This window comes from Danio aesculapii, chromosome 15 (assembly GCF_903798145.1).
Source record: "Danio aesculapii chromosome 15, fDanAes4.1, whole genome shotgun sequence".
NCBI lineage: Eukaryota > Metazoa > Chordata > Actinopteri > Cypriniformes > Danionidae > Danio > Danio aesculapii.
The window spans coordinates 19,483,093-19,501,634 of record NC_079449.1 but is presented as its reverse complement, the minus strand read 5'-3'; the positions used below and the strand labels follow the sequence as shown (position 1 = coordinate 19,501,634).

Sequence of the window (18,542 nt, the reverse complement as noted above, 5' to 3'; positions counted from 1 at the left end):
GGAATAAAAGTCACCAAGATCAGCGCCCACCACACAATTTTCTCGGACATGATGTCACTAAACAGTGATGGAGCAAAAAAGAGCATAATTTTTTTTCTTTCAAATTGAAATATTTTATTATTTTGTGCCATGTATGGGTCAATCATGGATACCCCCCCCCCCCCCCCATCTCATTCATTTATTCATTCATTCATTCATTCATTCATTCATTCATTCATTCATTCATTCATTCATTCATTTTCCTTCAGCTCAGTGCCTTATTTATCAGCGGTCGCTACAGCAGAATGAACTGCCAACTATTCCATCATATGTTTTACGCAGCGGATGCCCTTCCAGCTACAGCCTAGTACTGGGAAACACCCATACACTCTCACATCCACACACACACTCATACATTATGGCCATTTTTAGTTAATCCATTTCACCTAAAGCGCATGTCTTTGGACGGAGGGGGATCCTGAGCACTCGGAGGAAACCCACACCAACATTGTGAGAACATGCAAACTCCACACAGAAATGCCAACTGACCCAGCTGGGACAGTGCTAACTGAGGGATCGTGCTGGCCAGAAACATGTGTCTACAAAACATAAATCTTATGAAACATCACTATTCGGTTTACTAACGCCACTGACATTCAGTTCACTTGACTATTATGTGCCAAATAAAATAAAAAATAATTAAATTACTCAGTCTAATTTTTAAGAAGAGCCCACAGTTACCTCTTCCATCATTTTTCTGGCTGACTTGACTCCCGTTATTCTGATCCAGAGACACAGTTTCATCTTCTTGAGATCTCTTTTGATCAGGCTGATTATCAGATTTACTTGTGTTTTTAAATAATGAAAATATACTTTGCCTCTTTGCCATTTTGAAAATACAAATATTGATTGGGCCACTGTGCCAGTCTTTATTTTCAATGCTCAATGTCTGTGAAACAATGATCACAAACCAATGAAAGTGATTGTGAATTCACTACACAAAAGTTAATGCTGGATCAATTCAAATAAACACCAAAACACAAAACAAGAAAATCAGAAATTTTCTTGTGTTTGAACATTTTCTTAAACAGGATTTGGCAAGTTCAGGCTCAAATTAAGCTCTGGTTACCAAAGGCATTGTTCAAATGTTGTATTTCAAGATCATTTTCTTCTCAAACCACTCATGTGTTGAGGACTAGTTTCTTGCACATTTCATCCAAAGCCTTTTGTTTTGTTTGATTTGACATTTTGACAGTGATATTTCACCACATATTTTGACTTCAATCATTCTGCATATCAAAATAAAGCATTCAAGACCTGCCTGGAACTACTTTAGCTGTGTGTTTCCCTGTAAGTAACCGAACACCTTAGAATGTTCATCAGCCAATCAGAATCAAGCATTCAACAGCCCCAGTATAAAGACACAATAGTACAAGACTTCCCACTAACTATCCAGTTACCAACTCACCCTCACCGGTCACCTTAGCATTACGCATTAACCATTTAGTTTCCACATCTCGATCTGTTAACAAGTGTCACACGGATGTCTTTGTCCCCATCAAGCTAATGATTTCAGTAACACTCTGCAGTAGTCAAGTATGTAAGTGGCTGCCAAAGAGAGCTTTTGTATGTGTGTGTGTGTGTGTGTGTGTTTCGGAGATTGTGAATGACCATATCTTTGTGTGTTCATGTGATTGAGTCTGAACGAACACACACACTTGATACAGCGCTGTGCTCATTAAGGAGCTCTGGCTCGGCTCCAGGGCCACATGTTTCTCCTGTGCGGCGCTCGGCTATTTCTATCTGCAGTGTTTGGTTTGGATTTATACTCGGCTGCTCTCTCAGTCACCTTGTCTTGTCTTGTCTCATTCTTCATACAGCGTCAACGCTTTTCTATCTAGGCTGGCTAATAGATCTATCTACTGTACACTCGTTTTGATAAATTTGGAGCGGGGTGCTTTAGACAGAGACTGGATTGATGGCAGCCTTAAAAAAACGTTGTGTTCCAGTATTGTAAGTGGCTCAGTGTTAGTAAATCTGGTTTTAAACACAGAACCTCAGTTTTTCTGAGTGAATGACTGTTGAATGTGAAAAAATTTAGGGCAGCACTATTCAATATGTAGCTTTTATTCTATATTACAGGCTAATGCTATTGATTTTATTGGATTTTGTTGGCTAATATGATTTATGCAATATGATATTATAGGCTAATTATATTTATTCTTAGATATTGGCTAATATTGTTGATGCAAGGAGAGTTTCACAAAAATAATGTCTTGCTAATGTTATTTATGCTAGCTGATAACATTGATGCCTAGATAGATACTGGCTACATTTGTGGATGCTAGATGATTATCAGCTAACAGCATTTGTTGCTATAATTCTGGCTAATATAATTCAGGCTCAGAAATCTTTGGGTATTATGAGAGCTGTTCATATGTTATAGCGTTAATTATGTTATAGGAATTTGGCTGAGTTATGTATTACTGGCTAACATTATTTAGACACAGATACTGGGGAATATTATTCATGCTCAGAAATCTTGGATATTTCGAATGTTAAGAAAGCTAAGTTATGTATTACTGGCTAATATTAATTAGACCCAGATACTGGCTAATATTATTCATGCTCAGAAATCTTTGGATATTATGAATGATAAGAATTCAAAGTTATGTATTAGTACTGGCTAATATTATTTAGACCCTGATACTGGCTAATGGTATTTATGCTAGGATGTCGGCTAACATATTTTCTGCTAGGATGTTATTGGTTAACATTATTGACTAATATTGTTGATGTCAAAAGATTATTCTCCAACATAGTTGTTATTCAGATAATGTGATGTATGCTAGGAGGATATTACTTGCTCTCTTTTTGCATGGATTATTTATGCTAAGGTATTAGCTAGCATTATCTACATTTGTTTACATTCATTCATTTAGCAGATGCTTTTATCTGAAGGGACTTAAAAATGATGATGCTAATGCTAGCTATTTTTATCTATTACATATACTTATATTATACTGTTAGTGTCACAATCACCAGCGATCCAAAGGCTGCTTTATACTTTTGTGGCAAGAGCACGCGCATGGATGCATGGCCCTCGTCGTGACCATCAGCGACACTGACGTGTACCTCTCTAAAAATGTAACTACACGTCACAACGACGCATATCGCAAGCTCTGTGATTGGTCGGCTTGGTAGTGCTGACAAGTGTGGGTGGAGGTGAGAGGCGTGCGAGCCCGATGCAGCGAGTGTTTACAAGTGTGGAGTCCCGTGAATGAGCTCCGGATGGAGACTGTTGTTTTGTGTTCACCTTATAATAAAAAAGCTGTTGCACATTCGCTGATTCCAGCCTCAAAATGAGTGAGTTTGAGCCACTTGTGCATTAAGGTAGCCTTCAGAAAAAACAAAACACCAGTGAAGAAACTCGACACAGAGGAACATAAACACCTCACTGCTAGCTAGCATTTTAGAAGTGTTATTGCAGAGCAACAGAAAAAGCACACTGAAGTATAAATGCTTGGCTACGTGCGTTGCATGCACCGTAGGTCACACTGATCACTTGACACAACCGTATAAACCAGGCTTAATCCTGATAGATCTCTGGAGAACATTCACCAAAGAAACTATATATCCTGTCATGCACCACGCACTCACACCTGTTCCGGTTCGTCTTTGATTACACACACACAGCTGGGAGCTGCTCAAAGACTGATTACGTGAACCATATATACAGCACACAAACACACAGACTTTGCTAAGTCATGTTGTCTTGTAACACTACGAAGCGATCTCTTGTCTTATTTAGCCGTGTTTTGAACCCTTGCCTTGTTTTTTCATTTTATTGACCATTCGCCTGCTTGTGACCACGATTCTAGATTATCTGTATGTATCTGTTTTACCCCTGTTTTGACCGTTGCCTGCCTGACTAAGCTTAAATTAAACTGCTTGTGGATCCTCAACCCCGTTGTCCAGCACCCTAGTGTTACAGTTAGCTAATCTAAGATGCTAATGATGTGAATTTTATGTATGTATTCATTTAGACTCAAGATATTTTTATCTAATATCATTTATGCTACAAAATTACATTACTTGAATATAATTTATGCTACAATATTATGCTAACATAGTTTTATGAATCCTGTAATATGATTAATTTTTGCTTTAGCAGAACACATTTGTCTTTTCAGATTATTAAAATTCAATATTAAACTCCCCAAAAGTATCACAATATTACCCAACCAGGGGACTTTGATGATCTCACATGAATCAGCACTAAAAGAAGCTTCACTCCAGACAAAATGGGGAGCGATTTCACCTCAGACTGCGGTTGAAGGTTGTGTTAGCATGTATGTGTGTGCGTCTGTCTAGCCGCTCACAGGTGTGGAGTTTTCAGATGACCGGCACTCTGCAGGTTACATCATGCAACTCTTGTCACTGGAGACATTTCAGGCCCCGTGTCCCAATCGTGAGTGGCCAAAGTGTGTTTTTGCACCTGACTTAAGACGACCGCTGGGACACCATGTGAAGTGTACGGTGAAAGGTGTGAGCTGCTACAGATGTTTGGAAGAGAGGAATCTGTGATTTCCTATAGGGTATTTACACTGAGTGCGTGTGTGATGTGCTGAGGGAGTCGTGTGTTTGTGTGCGTAAGGAGATGAGGGAGTGGGAAAGGGGGTTGTGTTTGTTCATGCATTTGTGTGTGTGCCTCTCTAAGGGGCTCAGCTAGGAGCGTCATGGATCTTTGTGGAAAAGACTGCTCACTTTGTGTCCATTCTATTTTAACAGGGAGAATACTGTTCTCTTTCTCTCACATATTCGTTTGGCAGTATCTCTCCACAGATACAATATACGCTGTCTCTGCTGCCGATCACGTGGCCAGGTTTGCTTGTCAAGCAGCCCCTTCCCCAGAGGAAGCTCAGGGTTGCCTTGGGGATGAGAATCCTGGTGGCAGATTTGGGGAATCTGAGGCAACGTTACCATGGCAGAGGCTGAGTCTGGGGAAGGGGTGCATTGGCTGCTTGAAACACTTGTTGTAGCAGGTGTTTGCTTGTTTTTTGTCACATTCTTAATATTAATGAATTATCTTTTGCATGCATGGACTACAGATTATTGTCTCTAGATTCTTTAAATGTACCTTTTCATTGAAAAAAAAAACATTTACGTTGTACAGTTTTGCTACGGAATAATCAGCCTATTTAATTTTATATCAAATAAGTTATATATAGAATCTTCTTTATATATATTATTGGATTTCATTACTTATGCAGGCCCTTTGAGTTTGAAATTAAATCCAGTTTTTATTTATTTATTTTAATTAGTAATCAGAAAGTATGTTCAGTTATTTAAAATATGAGACCTATGAAAATATACATTACATAAAATCTTTTGGCGAATGGGTGTAAGAGAGTTAACCTACAAGTTGTTGTTTTTTAGGAATGCACCAGTAATAGCAAATGATTAGATTAGATTAGATTCAACTTTGTCATTACACATGTACAAGGCAGCGAAATGCAGTTTAGGTCTATCCAGGAGTGCAATAGCAGCAAGTGCAGGATATAGGTATAAGCTCTAAAGTGCAATTATAGAAAAACTATGGTAATATTTACAGATGGATGTATAAACTATGAACAGATATTTACAATAGATGAATGTATTTACAAAATATATGAATAAATGTATATACAGTGCTCAGCATAAATGACTACACTCCATTTTGAAAATTTATATTTTTATCAGTTTCTTAGTGCATATGTAGGTCCTATATTTTGGTGCATTTAAAAAAAAACAGATTTCTTAAAATAATATTTTATTTACTGGACATATTTAGAAATAGAAAGATAATACAATTAAATTCATGCAAAATATTGCAAAAAAAAAAAAATACAAATTGCAAGATTTCAACTAAATCTTTTTTTTCTTGATTTTTGCTATTTTTTAAAGTAGTATTTCATATTTTTCCGTAACATAAATTTGAGCTACTAATATTTGGAGCGTTATCGGAAGTTATTTTGTTAGATTAGCTCCAGATTTGGCTTTCGTAGTTATTAATCTAATGTGTTTGGACAAAACTAATATTTTAACGCATCCTATAGGAAATATGAATTTAAATGAAAGACTGAGGGGTGTACTCATATATGCTGAGCACTGTATATCCATATCATGTTTTTTTTTCCAATGTATGAAGTACTACAGTGTTCATTAATGTAAAAGTAACCCCTACAAAAACTAATTTATACCAATTGTCATTAGCATTTTAAATGATAATCTACTCTAATGGTATTTTAAAATTTCACTGTTGTTGGTAAATGTTACGTGTTATCTTTTTTGTTAAATGTGGACCGAGTCCAAGACAAATGTACTGCTTGAGCCCAAGTCAAATTTCCTGCAAAGGAAAATAAAGGATAACTCATCTCAGCTCATGACAATTTATCCAAAGCCACTTATAAATGAGAACAATATACAGTGGGGCAAATAAGTATTGAACATGTCATGTTTTTTTCCCAGGAGCTGTTGACATGGAATTTGACAAGATTTTGTTAAAAACCCAAAAGATACAAACATAAATATATATGTGTATATATACTGTATATATATATATATATATATATATATATATATAATCTGAAAACAAATAAGTGTAATAACAATGGAATGACACAAGGAGAAAGTACTGAACTACTGAAATATAAACGTTTTTTTTGGTGATGGCAGCTTAAAGATGCCTCTCATTTGGAGAATAATGTCACATGCATTGCTCAGATGTGAGTTTTTCACAGACTTCAACAGAGTGTAAATATCTTGATGGTTCTGTTTGTCTCGTCTATCAAATCTGGTCTTTATTTTGTATTTTTTATTGGATTCAAGTCAGGTGATTAGCTGGGCCAATCTACAGCTTGATTTTTCTTTCACTGAAACCATTCGATAGTTTCCTCAGCTGTGTTTTCGATCTTTGTCTTGCCGAAATGTCCACTCTGGTTTCTTCTTCATCATCCTGATAATGTACAGATGTTGGACTGAAGCACCTAATATTAATTTACAATGACGAAGTACATAGGTTTGAGTTCTAACTACTGAGAGATTTTAGCCACTGCCTGGGCTTTTATTGCCTTTCTACACCTCCCTTTCTTCATTTCATGTGTTCAATACTTTTTCCCTGTGTCATTTCTTTTTATCACACATAACTTAATTTGTAAACGAATAAGAGTTGTTTTTTGCATATATGTATTTCTTTGGTTGCTATCAACATCTGGTGAAAATTTTGAATCAACAGCACCTTTAGAAATATGTTTTCTGAGTAAAATGGTCACGTGTTCAATACTTATTTATTTCCCCCACTGTATGTAGTCAAAGCATCAAAAATAAAAAAGACAAAATGATTTGATAATTCTTTGTTAGTTTAATGAAGGATACAAAAATCATATACAATTTAACAACAGGCAGCATGGTAGCACAGTGGGTAGCACAATAGCCTCACAGCAAGAAGGTCACTGGTTCGAGTCTGGCTGGGTCAGTTGCCGTTTCTTTGTGGAGTTTGCATGTTCTCCCCATGTTCGCGTAGGTTTCCTCCGGGTGCTCCGGTTTCCCCCAAAAGTCCAAAAACATGCAGTACAGGTGAATTGGGAAGGCGAAATTGTCCGTAGTGTATGTGTGTGAATGAGTGTCTTTGGATGTTTCCCAGTGATGGGTTGCAGCTGGAAGGGCATCCGGTGCGTAAAACATGCGCTGGATAAGTTGGCGGTTCATTCCGCTGTGGCAACCCCAGAATAATAAAGGGACTAAGCTGAAAAGAAAATGAATGAATTAATGAATTTAACAACAAATCTAAGTTATTTGTAACTTATTTTAAAAATTGTATTAAAAAATATTTACAAAATTGAGATTTTATGAACTCAAAAACACTTTCTTTCTTTCTTTTTCTCAAATGAGACCGAAAATACTGAATAAGCTTTATTTCTATCAGGTTGTTTTCTTTTCTTACATACAACTGGGAAATGATGGTGAAGTGACATTACACATAGCAAACCCAATCTGTGTGATTCATTCACAGTTATACTTAGGGTATATAGACTTCCTGTTTACCATTATTTATTCATTTATCAACAAAATTGGTCAAATTCTGTGATTTTTCTGTGTAATAAATTCCATATTTATGACTGTATTCATGTGATTCAGAATTAGCTTTTAACAAAACGTAACGAGACCTTTCCTAGATTGTATATGAAAGACTTGAAGTGAGTTTTATGCTTTGAGTGTTGTTTCTGGAAAAATCAAAATGATGTGATGTTTATGCGTGCTCCTGAATGAATGATTATAGGACAATGCTCAAAGAGGTTTTCAGTACTGTAAAGTCAATGTGTTGAACAAAGGAAAGGCATTAATTAGTGAGTGCACTGTGAAAAGTGGCTGATTTTAAAGTTGAAATGTAATGGGGAAAAGCATTGTTTTGTTATGTTAGTCAGTTTGTTTCAAAGGTGGACCAATGCATTGTTAAAAGAATATACATGTGTTTTATTGATCAATGTGTGCCAAGTCATGCACATCAAGACTTAGAATGTGTTTTAAGAATTTAAACAGCAAAGTCCATTTTGATTTCACGTTGACTTGACTTTAATCCTTATTGATTAACAGAGCACCAGCTGGCCACAGTTTCTATTTTAGCTTTCATTTTAGTTGTCAGAGAACCATCTGTTTTTGCAGACATGGGTAGTTAATCTTTTGCAACCAGAACAAAAAGACTTGAATGGGTTATGCTCATTATTAGACACAAAAGCACATCTGACTACAAGAGTTTGGGATAGACTGTGATGTTATTGGTGACTGCAAACTTATAGTCTTATTTGGGTGTCAAAGAATAATAGGCATCAGAACTGCTCTGTAAACAAGTTCTTGCCACCTAGCATCAACTTGTCATCTCAATTTATGTCAATCAAACTGATTAAAAATATTAGGTTAAACATTGTATACCTAAAAAAAAGTTGAAACCTGATTAACTAAAACAATTAATATAACTTTTTTTGTCATAATTTTTGTCCGACTTTATATTAACTGTCCTTAACTACTGTGTACTTCAAAATATAAATTCTATAAATTTGATGTGTTCATAATGTATTGCAGAACACTTCAGGTGCTCTTAAGGTGGGATACGGGTAGGGTTGGGGACAGATTTGGGGGTTTGGGTGGTTTCATCTATAAGAGATGGTCAATGTGATTATAAATGTACTTACAGAAATTAATTACAGATGTAATTACATGCAGGTATTAATCATTAAAGCACAGGTACAATGTAAAACATGTATTTACATAATAAGTACATTGTAATGAATTATTAATTTAGGTACATATTATGATTGCTTAATGTAAAGTGGGACCTCATTTTACTGTAGGCTTTTTGAAAAACACTTCTAAGGGAAGTCATTTGGAACAGTTGTTTCAGAAACAGGTGTTTGTTGTGTTTAGACATATTAGGACACATATTTAGAGGTGAGGAAACAAATTGACCCAGCAGACTAATGAGCAAACCAGTGTTAGAATTCATAATGGCAAATGCATGAATAAAGCTGATTAGTGTTCGGCTGGTTGTCTGGTTGTTTAAAAACAGTCCATAATATAGACCAATTATACTGTAACCTGTCAATCAAAAGTGTTTTTTTAAGGTATTCAGGTTGAATATGAGTTAATAATATATATTTAAAAAGCATTCAGAAATCTTAATCTTTAGACTGGAGTTAATGGTAAGAGAATGTATTTTTGGTTAATGTCTGAGACCAGATTTTTAGTGGAGGGAATTAGCATTGCTTTAAAATTTCTGAAATTAATTATGATTAAATTATTTATATTTACTTGTTTAATAATATGTTTTTATATACACTAGGGCTGCACAATATACTGTTTAGCATCAATATCGCCATGTGTGCATCCGCAATAGTCGCATCCGCAATAGTCGCATCGCAAGATATGCAATGTTGAGTTGGGTAGATGACCAGAAACCACAGGTCAAAACACATGAGATTTGTGAAAACACTGCAGAATTGAACAATAATAAAGTAAAAGTTTATCATCTGCATGTATTTAAGGCCTGTGACTATGTTAGCATTTAAAGAGAGATTAAAGCATTTTAGTAGTGCATAAAAGTTTAATAAAGATTCATTTTATTGAACTATTTATATGATGAAGACTATGCAGTGTTATTGTTTATTGGATAATTCGATTTCTGTACCTGAATACTGTTATTTTCTCGAAAAAAAAAAACATATACTGTATATTGCAGAGAAAAAAAAAATATATCGCAATGTCAAAATTTTCCAATATCGTGCAGCCCTATTACAACTACTTTCTTTTTTATTGTACTTGTAAACACATTTTAGTGTTATTTAATGTGGTGACATATAGTGCCAGGAGCAAGAAATGGCAGATCTGAAGCCGGTACCTCCTGGAGTTCCTCCACCAGCTGAGCAGCCGCCACTGAGATGAATGGAAATGCTAACGGATAGCCTTCTCCAGGTATTACAGACCTCCTCGGGGCGATCGCTCAGCAGGCCCTTGCATTAATCCATCTATGAGCCAGATATCCATGGAAAGAGTCAACCCATCATAATATGCAGACAGTAGCAGAGGGAGTAACTTCCCGGGGTGGGAAAAGGCAAACAGAAAGACAAGATGAAAGACAAACAGAGACAGGAGACAGAAATGAAGAACGGGTCAGACGAGATGCTGGAGGGAGCAAAGCACAATATGTGCCTTTAAATGTGAACACAAATAAACTGGAAACACTGCGGTGGAGGAGGAAGGTCAGGTCAGTAATATTCAAGAGTCTATTGTTATAAACCTGAATGTGCTGGAAACCTTTCTGAGGAGGAAAAGAGGTCAAGGATGCTGACCGATAGGTGATAGAGTTTCTGAATTAAAGGTCATGCTAAGATTCAGAAGGCAAGAAAGGACAGATGTTTTTTTTTAGACTCAGCAAGTGCAGAAAGCAGAGCAGTCCAGAAACACAGCAGATGGAAAATGATTGGAAAGTGAGAGGGGCATGAGCTTGAGATACGTGGGAGGAGCTTGTATTCTGCTCCACCAACCAGATCAAGGCAGGAGCAGCACTGAGATCTGGAGAAGTAGTCAGTGAGAGTAGCAAAGAGAGAGAGATTTTAAAGGGAGGGGCAGGTGAGACATGGGAGGGGCTTGTTTTCCACTCCACCAATCAGATCAAGACAGGGGCAGGCGGTGAGAATTGGTGTATGAGCAAGTGAGAGGAGGAGGAGAGAAAGAGAGGGAGAGAGAGAGAGAGAGAGAGAGAGAGAGAGAGAGAGAAGGAGAGAGGTAGACAGAGATGTATATTCTCAGTCCTTCGGTCAGTGGCAGAGAGCTTGGTCATTCCAGAACAGCTCAGGACAGTCCTAGTCCCAAGTCTGTTTTGGAGGGTGGACCGGACAGCATGTCGGATTCAGAACCCAAAGTGAACTCTAAAAAAGCCGGCATCCGGGCTGCTGTCATTCTGATCGGACTACTGCACAAGTCCAGACGGCAGAAGGAGAGAGAGAGGGAGAAGGAGCGGTGGGTGAACTTTTCTATTTCCCACCCTCTCATTTGACCTGCTGTTGTCATTGGCTGGTGTGCACTATGTTGTTGAGGTCTATGTCTGGGTAGATCATTGTATGGACTTTATATACAATTATTTTTATCCCAGAGTGGGTCAGTATTTAGTAAAGGATATTTTTTCTTCTTTTTTTATGTTTCAAATGGAGATGTTATTGTTTGCTGCTTCACATTTTGTCTTCCTCATCATTTGCCTCAAAGCAAGTTTTTAAATCTCATTCACGGATCAGGACACTTGATGGAGTTTGCTGTTGTGTGGCATTGAAATATCTGAACTGGAGAAATAACATGCAACTGTGACAACTGTTGATTTGCAGTGGAGTATATCAAGGAAAGAATAATGTATTGCTATTGAAGTACCAATGACTGCATTTAATGGCTTTGAAAGAATATGATTAGAGATGTTTGAGACAATTAATAGCACACTTTGTTGTCTTGTCAAGTCTCAGCACGGTCTGGGACATTGTTGAGAGCAGTGTTATTTATGTTATCTAGAGTTTAATAGTTACTTGTATGAAAGTATTACAAATAATAAAAAAATAATCTTCAAATTTTGTTAAAATTCAGTCAGTTACTGTCCACTTTCTTTGGAATTTGGGAAATTCAATAAGCATTTTCAAAATGACAATTTTCTCTAAATTCCACACCAATTTGTTTCATTCATCTTTGTACTGTATTCAGTGAAAGTATTTAAAATTCATTCATTCATTTATTCATTCATTTTCCCTAAGCTTAGTCGCTTATTTATCAGAGGTCGCCACAGCGTAGTGAACCGCCAACTATTCTGGCATATGTTTTACACAGCAGATGTAGTCGCAACCCAGTACTGGGAAAGTATTAAAAAATGATATATATATAGTAGTCATTTATCAAATATTGAATGTATTTTATTGATTGAAATCCTCTAAATAATCAGACTTTGTCATTTTTAAATGTTTTAAATGAGTAAAAGATTATTGGTGTACACTTAGCAATATTTATTTTTAACTAAAGAAATGTAATGTTTATTTTAATGAGCTACTTGTCATTTCCTTGGAGTTTGTGACATTTGCTAGCAATTAATGAACAAAAATTGTCAAAATAAATCCTACACCATGTATTTGATTGTAGTTTATGAAGATTACTATTTCTGTTTTAGTAACATTTCTACTTTTTAGTGTTTAAACATTTCTGATTGTGATTTAGCTAATAAAGTTCCATGTATTAATATTAGTTAAATACATTAAATACTAACGCATTTAGTCATCTTATCATTCATTTAAACATCACCATTATTAACTTCTGATTTTAATAATGTTAGTTAACCAACATTACCAAAGATAAATACTATAACAAAGGTATTGCTCAATGTTAATATTAGTTAATTCATTAACTAAGGTTAATGAGCCTTGCTCTAAAGTGTTACCAAAATAATTTAAATAAAATAGGTCTTAGTTAATATTAAACCTGGTTAAAGCTCTTCTAAAACCTATATATCATTGCTGAATACTAGAAATAGTCAATATAATAAAGAGATTAAAATAAATTTATTGTGATAAAGCAGTTTTTCTTCCCCTTGTAACAACAGTCCATGTATACTGAGTTTAAAGCAAATACAGCTCGGCTAAACAAACAGACAGTGAACAGAGAGAGAGAAAGAGGGAGGGAAGGGGGTGGTCGTCCAGGTCAGATCATATGCAAGTAAACCTCTGAGGATGAGACCGCAAAACTGTTTGCCAGCTATCATTCACTCTGCTTCTCCAGCGTCTGTCTTCTGGGTTAATAGCTGCCTTGATCTCTATCAGTTACTTTTATTATCACTAACAGTAACCCCAGTGTGCACGCTCACTTTGTCTAATCATTAATTAAAAACCGTTTTGACCGCATATGCACGCACTAACAGACGTCCAAGTGCACTCGTTTACTCAGGTGTCGTGCCATTTGGAAGCACACAATGTGATTTGTGTTTCTCAGGATCCATGTGTGCGTCCCCATTTGCATAGATCTCCTCGATAACTGGCATGGTTACTGACATCAGCTGGAGTCGCCGCTGTTATTCCCTCTAGATCGGCTCTGTCCCGTTCTTTAGCTCACATGAGCTCTCTGAAGGTTTTGGACTGGCTTTTCAGTTCTGCTACTGTACGTTTCAGTGATCACGTTTACATGTATTTCCAAAACATTGATAACTGTTTTCTGTTATAACTGTTAAACAATGAGTAACCTGTTGTCAAGGTTTATATGCCAACCAATAACCCGGGAATGCAAGTAAACCAAGTTTAAAAGATCTTATTAAAGACGCCATAGAATAAAAATCTGGGTATTGATAAGAGTTCAGTACATGGAAGTGGCATATTGTGAACCTCAAACACTATTGTTTCCATTAAATCTCTTGAGTGTAAAATCCCAGTGAAAAACAGGCCTTTCAGAACAAAACACAGACTTTTATATTGTACCTGGCACTATTAAAATACATAATCCTAGGCTGCATTTAATTGGCTAAAGCAATTCCTAGTGAGATTACAACAGTAGTGTTTTTTTAAGTCTAAACTTATATTAAACTTACCATATACAGTATTATGGACTCTTATTTTGAAAATGGGGAAGCAGTGACTGTTTTCTATACATTGTTAAACAATGTAGACAAATGCCGAATTGTGGTGCCTGTGTATAAACTCATAGAATAAAAAAAGTATATAATAATAATAATAATAATAATAATAATAATAATAATAATAATGATAATAGTAATAATAATGATAATAATAATAATAATGATAATAATAACAATAATAATAATGATAATAATAATAACAACGATAATAATAATAACAATAATAATGATAATAATAATAATGATAATAATAATAATAACAATAATGATAATGATAATAATAATAATAATAATAATAATAATAATGATAATAATAATGATAATAATAATAATAATAATAATAATAATAATAATAATAATAATAATGATAATAATAATAACAATTATAATGATAATAAAAAAAAAAAATAAAATTAAAAAGAAAAGTTGTGGCGCAGTGCATGGTTTCATTTCCAGTATGCGATGGTCTTTCGTGGAGCAGTTCTCTCTGCTTACAGCACATCAGAATGCAAAATGCAGGATATACAGATTGTACATCCATACAGTTCTGCCCCAAGAAGCATAAGATCTGTCATAAGGTCTGCTTAAACGTATCTTTTGTTAGTTTAACATGTACATTGTGAAATTTGCTGCGTATGTTTGTAATGAGACAACTAACACATGTAGACTGCTGAATATAAGTGCTTAATGCATGTTTTTTCCATCGTCAATCACTCTTACTGTGATTTTTTTTTTTGAGTAAATAATAATAAATAACAATACACTTTATAAATCTCATCTTTATGCAGAGGTTGATATTAATTTCTGACAGTGTTTTCATATATGTTAATGCTTCAAAAAGCTCATTGCTAAATGTAACTGTGGATCTTCATACAACACTTCTGTGTGGAGTTTGCATGTTCTTCCTGTGTTTGTGTGGGTTTCCTCCGGGTGCTCCGGTTTCCCCCACAGTCCAAAGACATGTGGTATAAGCAAATTGGATTAACTAAAAATTGGCCGTAGTGTACAACCCAGTAATGGGTTGATGCTGGAAGGGCATCCGTTAAAACATATGCTGGAATAGTTGGCGGTTCATTCTTCTGTGGCGACCCCTGATAAATAAGGGACTAAGCTGAAGGAACATGACATTTGATTAAAGTTAACCATTTTACAATTATTGCTTTCTCTGGGAATCAAACCCACAACATATACGGTATTACATTTGCGCAGTCATTAATTTGACAGAAAGCAGGTAACTGTTTTACACTGTAAGCAAAATCAGTGTAAAGATTTCATGCTTAACCTGTTTATGACCTTATTCTGATGAAGGAAACGGGTAAGGGCGTTTAGATGACCACATGCATTGTTGGCTTATTAAACATAATGAGATTAAGAGCGCGCATGTAAATGCACTGAACGATTGATAAGATAAAATATTTGTAAAAAACTTTATAATGTGAATCACCTTGATGTCAGGTTGTTTCAGGTTTGCACTGTCAGGAAGGTTGCTGCTGCTTCTTTTTAATCGAAACGTTGATTGCTGTATAATTGCATTGTTTTATCTTAGAGTTGAAGATTCAGGAGCACTTCAGAGTGTAATTTGATGGAGGCTCTTTGAGTGCATGAAAAGCTTTTTGAAAAGCATTTTCTTAATCAGTATTTGATCAGGCTTGTTTTTTAGTAAAAATCCATTAAACAAACTACATGCGTTACATAAATATATATATATATATATATATATATATATATATATATATATATATATATATATATATATATATATATATATATATAAAAATTCATTGAGAACGTCATATATCAGACATATTATGTTATTCCTCTATAGGCAGATTTTGTTTTTAAGGTTTAAAAAGTCCCTTATAGCACTAAAATTAAATAGATAAACTATCAGAAAAATTGTACAAAAGCTGTCGCTAGGGCTGTACTTTACCTTTACAAAACACACACTTTTGTTCTTGTAAGGTAATATGCAATGCATTCTCATGATGCTTCTCACTAAAAACTTCTTTGACTTAGTGGCTAATTGGTATTAATTTGTGCGTTTTAGAACTTTTTGCTCTTCCCCAATGAGTGGTAGGATTGTGGGCATGCCTCCTTCTAAAATGATATGTTTTTATAAGAATTAAATTATATGAATTTGTACAAAATAGCCACTTTTCTGACAATATGTTAAATACTGTAGTTATATCTCCTACAGTACTTTTAGGGCAATAATATGGACCCTTTAAGCAAAAAAGTGTAGCTTTTGATAAGGTACCACCCCAGTGAAAGTACTTTCAGTACTTTAATGTCATGTTCTCAGAAAACACTTAAAGGCAAAATATAAGTCTTTACACTGTAAAAAATATTTGTTAATGAACTGTTTATGTATTTTTTTTTAGTGTTTTCAGTTTATTTATGGTTGTGAATTGCATTATGGGATGTCAATCGCTGCTTTGTTAAACTTTAGAGTTGAATTTTTAACATCAAAAGTCAATAAAGTTTTACTTTAAAGTTTTTTTTTTTTACTTTTATTGCCATTTTAGCACTGTATAATATATGCATGTATATGTAAATAATATATCTACAAGAAATAATATATAGAGAAATAAGTCTTTAAAATTACAGAAAAAATTCTGGCAGTTTAATACAAGGTTTTTGTACTGTAAAACAACACAATACATTTTTGTTACATTTTATTAATTAATTTATTAATTTATGCTACCCTGTTGTACTCTGACTTTGTTTACCAAACTGCTTATCTTGATTTCCTATTGTATACATCTTGTACTTAATACTTGTATGTCCATTGTAGTAGTCTATTAAATCTGATAATCAAAGACAGGGGTCTCTGCATAATAACCTATTTCACTTCACATTCATGGTGATTTATGTTTAAATTTTCTTAAATCAAAAATATTCATTTATAATGTTAATTATAAGGCTATTCTTTATCTAATTAAATCATGTTATTGTTAATGTACAGGTTTCTGTGCATTACTACTAAATAACCAACAACTCATGACAGTTATTATCTTGATATAAATAAATGAAGGTTTCATACATTTGACTTGCTCCTTTTTTCACACAAGTGATTGTACCTTTGATTGGGCCTTAAATGTTCCAAATATGGACCCTTTGACAGTTGGGAAACTATTTGTACCTTTTTTTTACCCTTAAATGGTACATATGAGTACCATAAGGTGCTACACTCTCAGGAAAAAGGTACACAGTGGTACAAAAAATGTTCTTTAAGGAACAGTTTTGTACCTTTGTAAATATTGTACCTTATATAGTACAGAAAAGACCTCTTATGATATACTGTTCTGTACCTTTTATAGTACAATTGAAATGAAGGTACACAATTGTTCCTATAAAAAAAGTACATAAGTGTTGGACAACTCCTTTATTACAATATGTATGAAAGTAAATATTACTGCAAAGGCAAAGTGATTTTATAAATAATTTCCATTTAAAACATGAATCATCATTTAAAAGCATATGTTTAAAGAAACCCATAAACAATTAGTTAAGTTCTATAATACAAAACAACTGTTAAAACAAAACTAAAGGTATTGTAAATTAAATGTTAAGGCATTTTTAATAAATGTTTGGTAAGTATTTTCTGATAAATACAGTTTCATTATTGATATCTGCACCTTTTGGCGTTTGCTTTCCACTACGCACTTGAGCAGGCAAAAGTCCTGCATATGCAAAGTGTTCATGCAGACATTTTAGTATTATAAGCCTAATCAAACATTGTACATATCTCGATACAATACTTTTGCATTTAAGTGATTGTAAAGGTATTGTGTGAATATTGAAGAAACTAAATATTTTTTATTGTACATGAGAGAATTTATTTCTGTAACATTTTTGTGAAAAGTGTTGTGAAATGTTTAGCAAAAAATAGGTCTTTTGATTTATGTTAAAGTATTTTTTTATTCTTTATTATAAATGGAAAAGGTGCACTTACACAAAGAAACACTTTTTAAAAACATTGCTTAAAAATTGTATTTGATGTTTTATATTTACTGAAAATAAATCGACACATTTTGATTAAAGCAAAATGCCTTTAAATAGTTATTGAAGGAACACATTTGACACTGTTAAGCTAGAAAGTGTCTTGTCACTGTAGTGGTACCTTCATGGATCAGATTTGTAGCTTTGATGAAGGCACAATATTGTCTCTGCAGGTTTTAAAAACCAAAGGTACATTTTGGTTTCTCCTGGTACAAATCATGTCCTTAAAGGTACAAACTGCAATGGTACAAAGTTGTTTCTTTGACTTAAGGTACAATTCTGTCCCCTAAAAGGGCACTGCCCCAGTGACAAGGCTTTGTACCTTCTTTGGTACAACATTGTACCGATTGTTTCTGAGAGTGAACTATGAACCATT

The 18,542-nt window shown here is 34.5% G+C and overlaps 1 protein-coding gene across 4 annotated transcripts in view; it reads left to right on the top strand.

Annotated features, from left to right (window-relative positions):
• rap1gap2a (RAP1 GTPase activating protein 2a) overlaps positions 1-18,542 on the top strand; it is a 145,509-nt gene that overhangs the window by 56,442 nt on the left and 70,525 nt on the right. For 3 of the 4 annotated variants that reach the window (XM_056473204.1, XM_056473203.1, XM_056473210.1), the window contains exon 1: positions 11,271-11,532. The exons of the other annotated variant lie outside the window; for it this stretch is intronic. In XM_056473204.1, coding sequence (XP_056329179.1) covers positions 11,309-11,532 — 224 coding nt within the window. In that variant the 5' untranslated portion in view covers positions 11,271-11,308. Of the gene's footprint in view, positions 1-11,270; positions 11,533-18,542 lie in introns of those variants that run through there. 4 annotated transcript variants of the gene reach the window in all.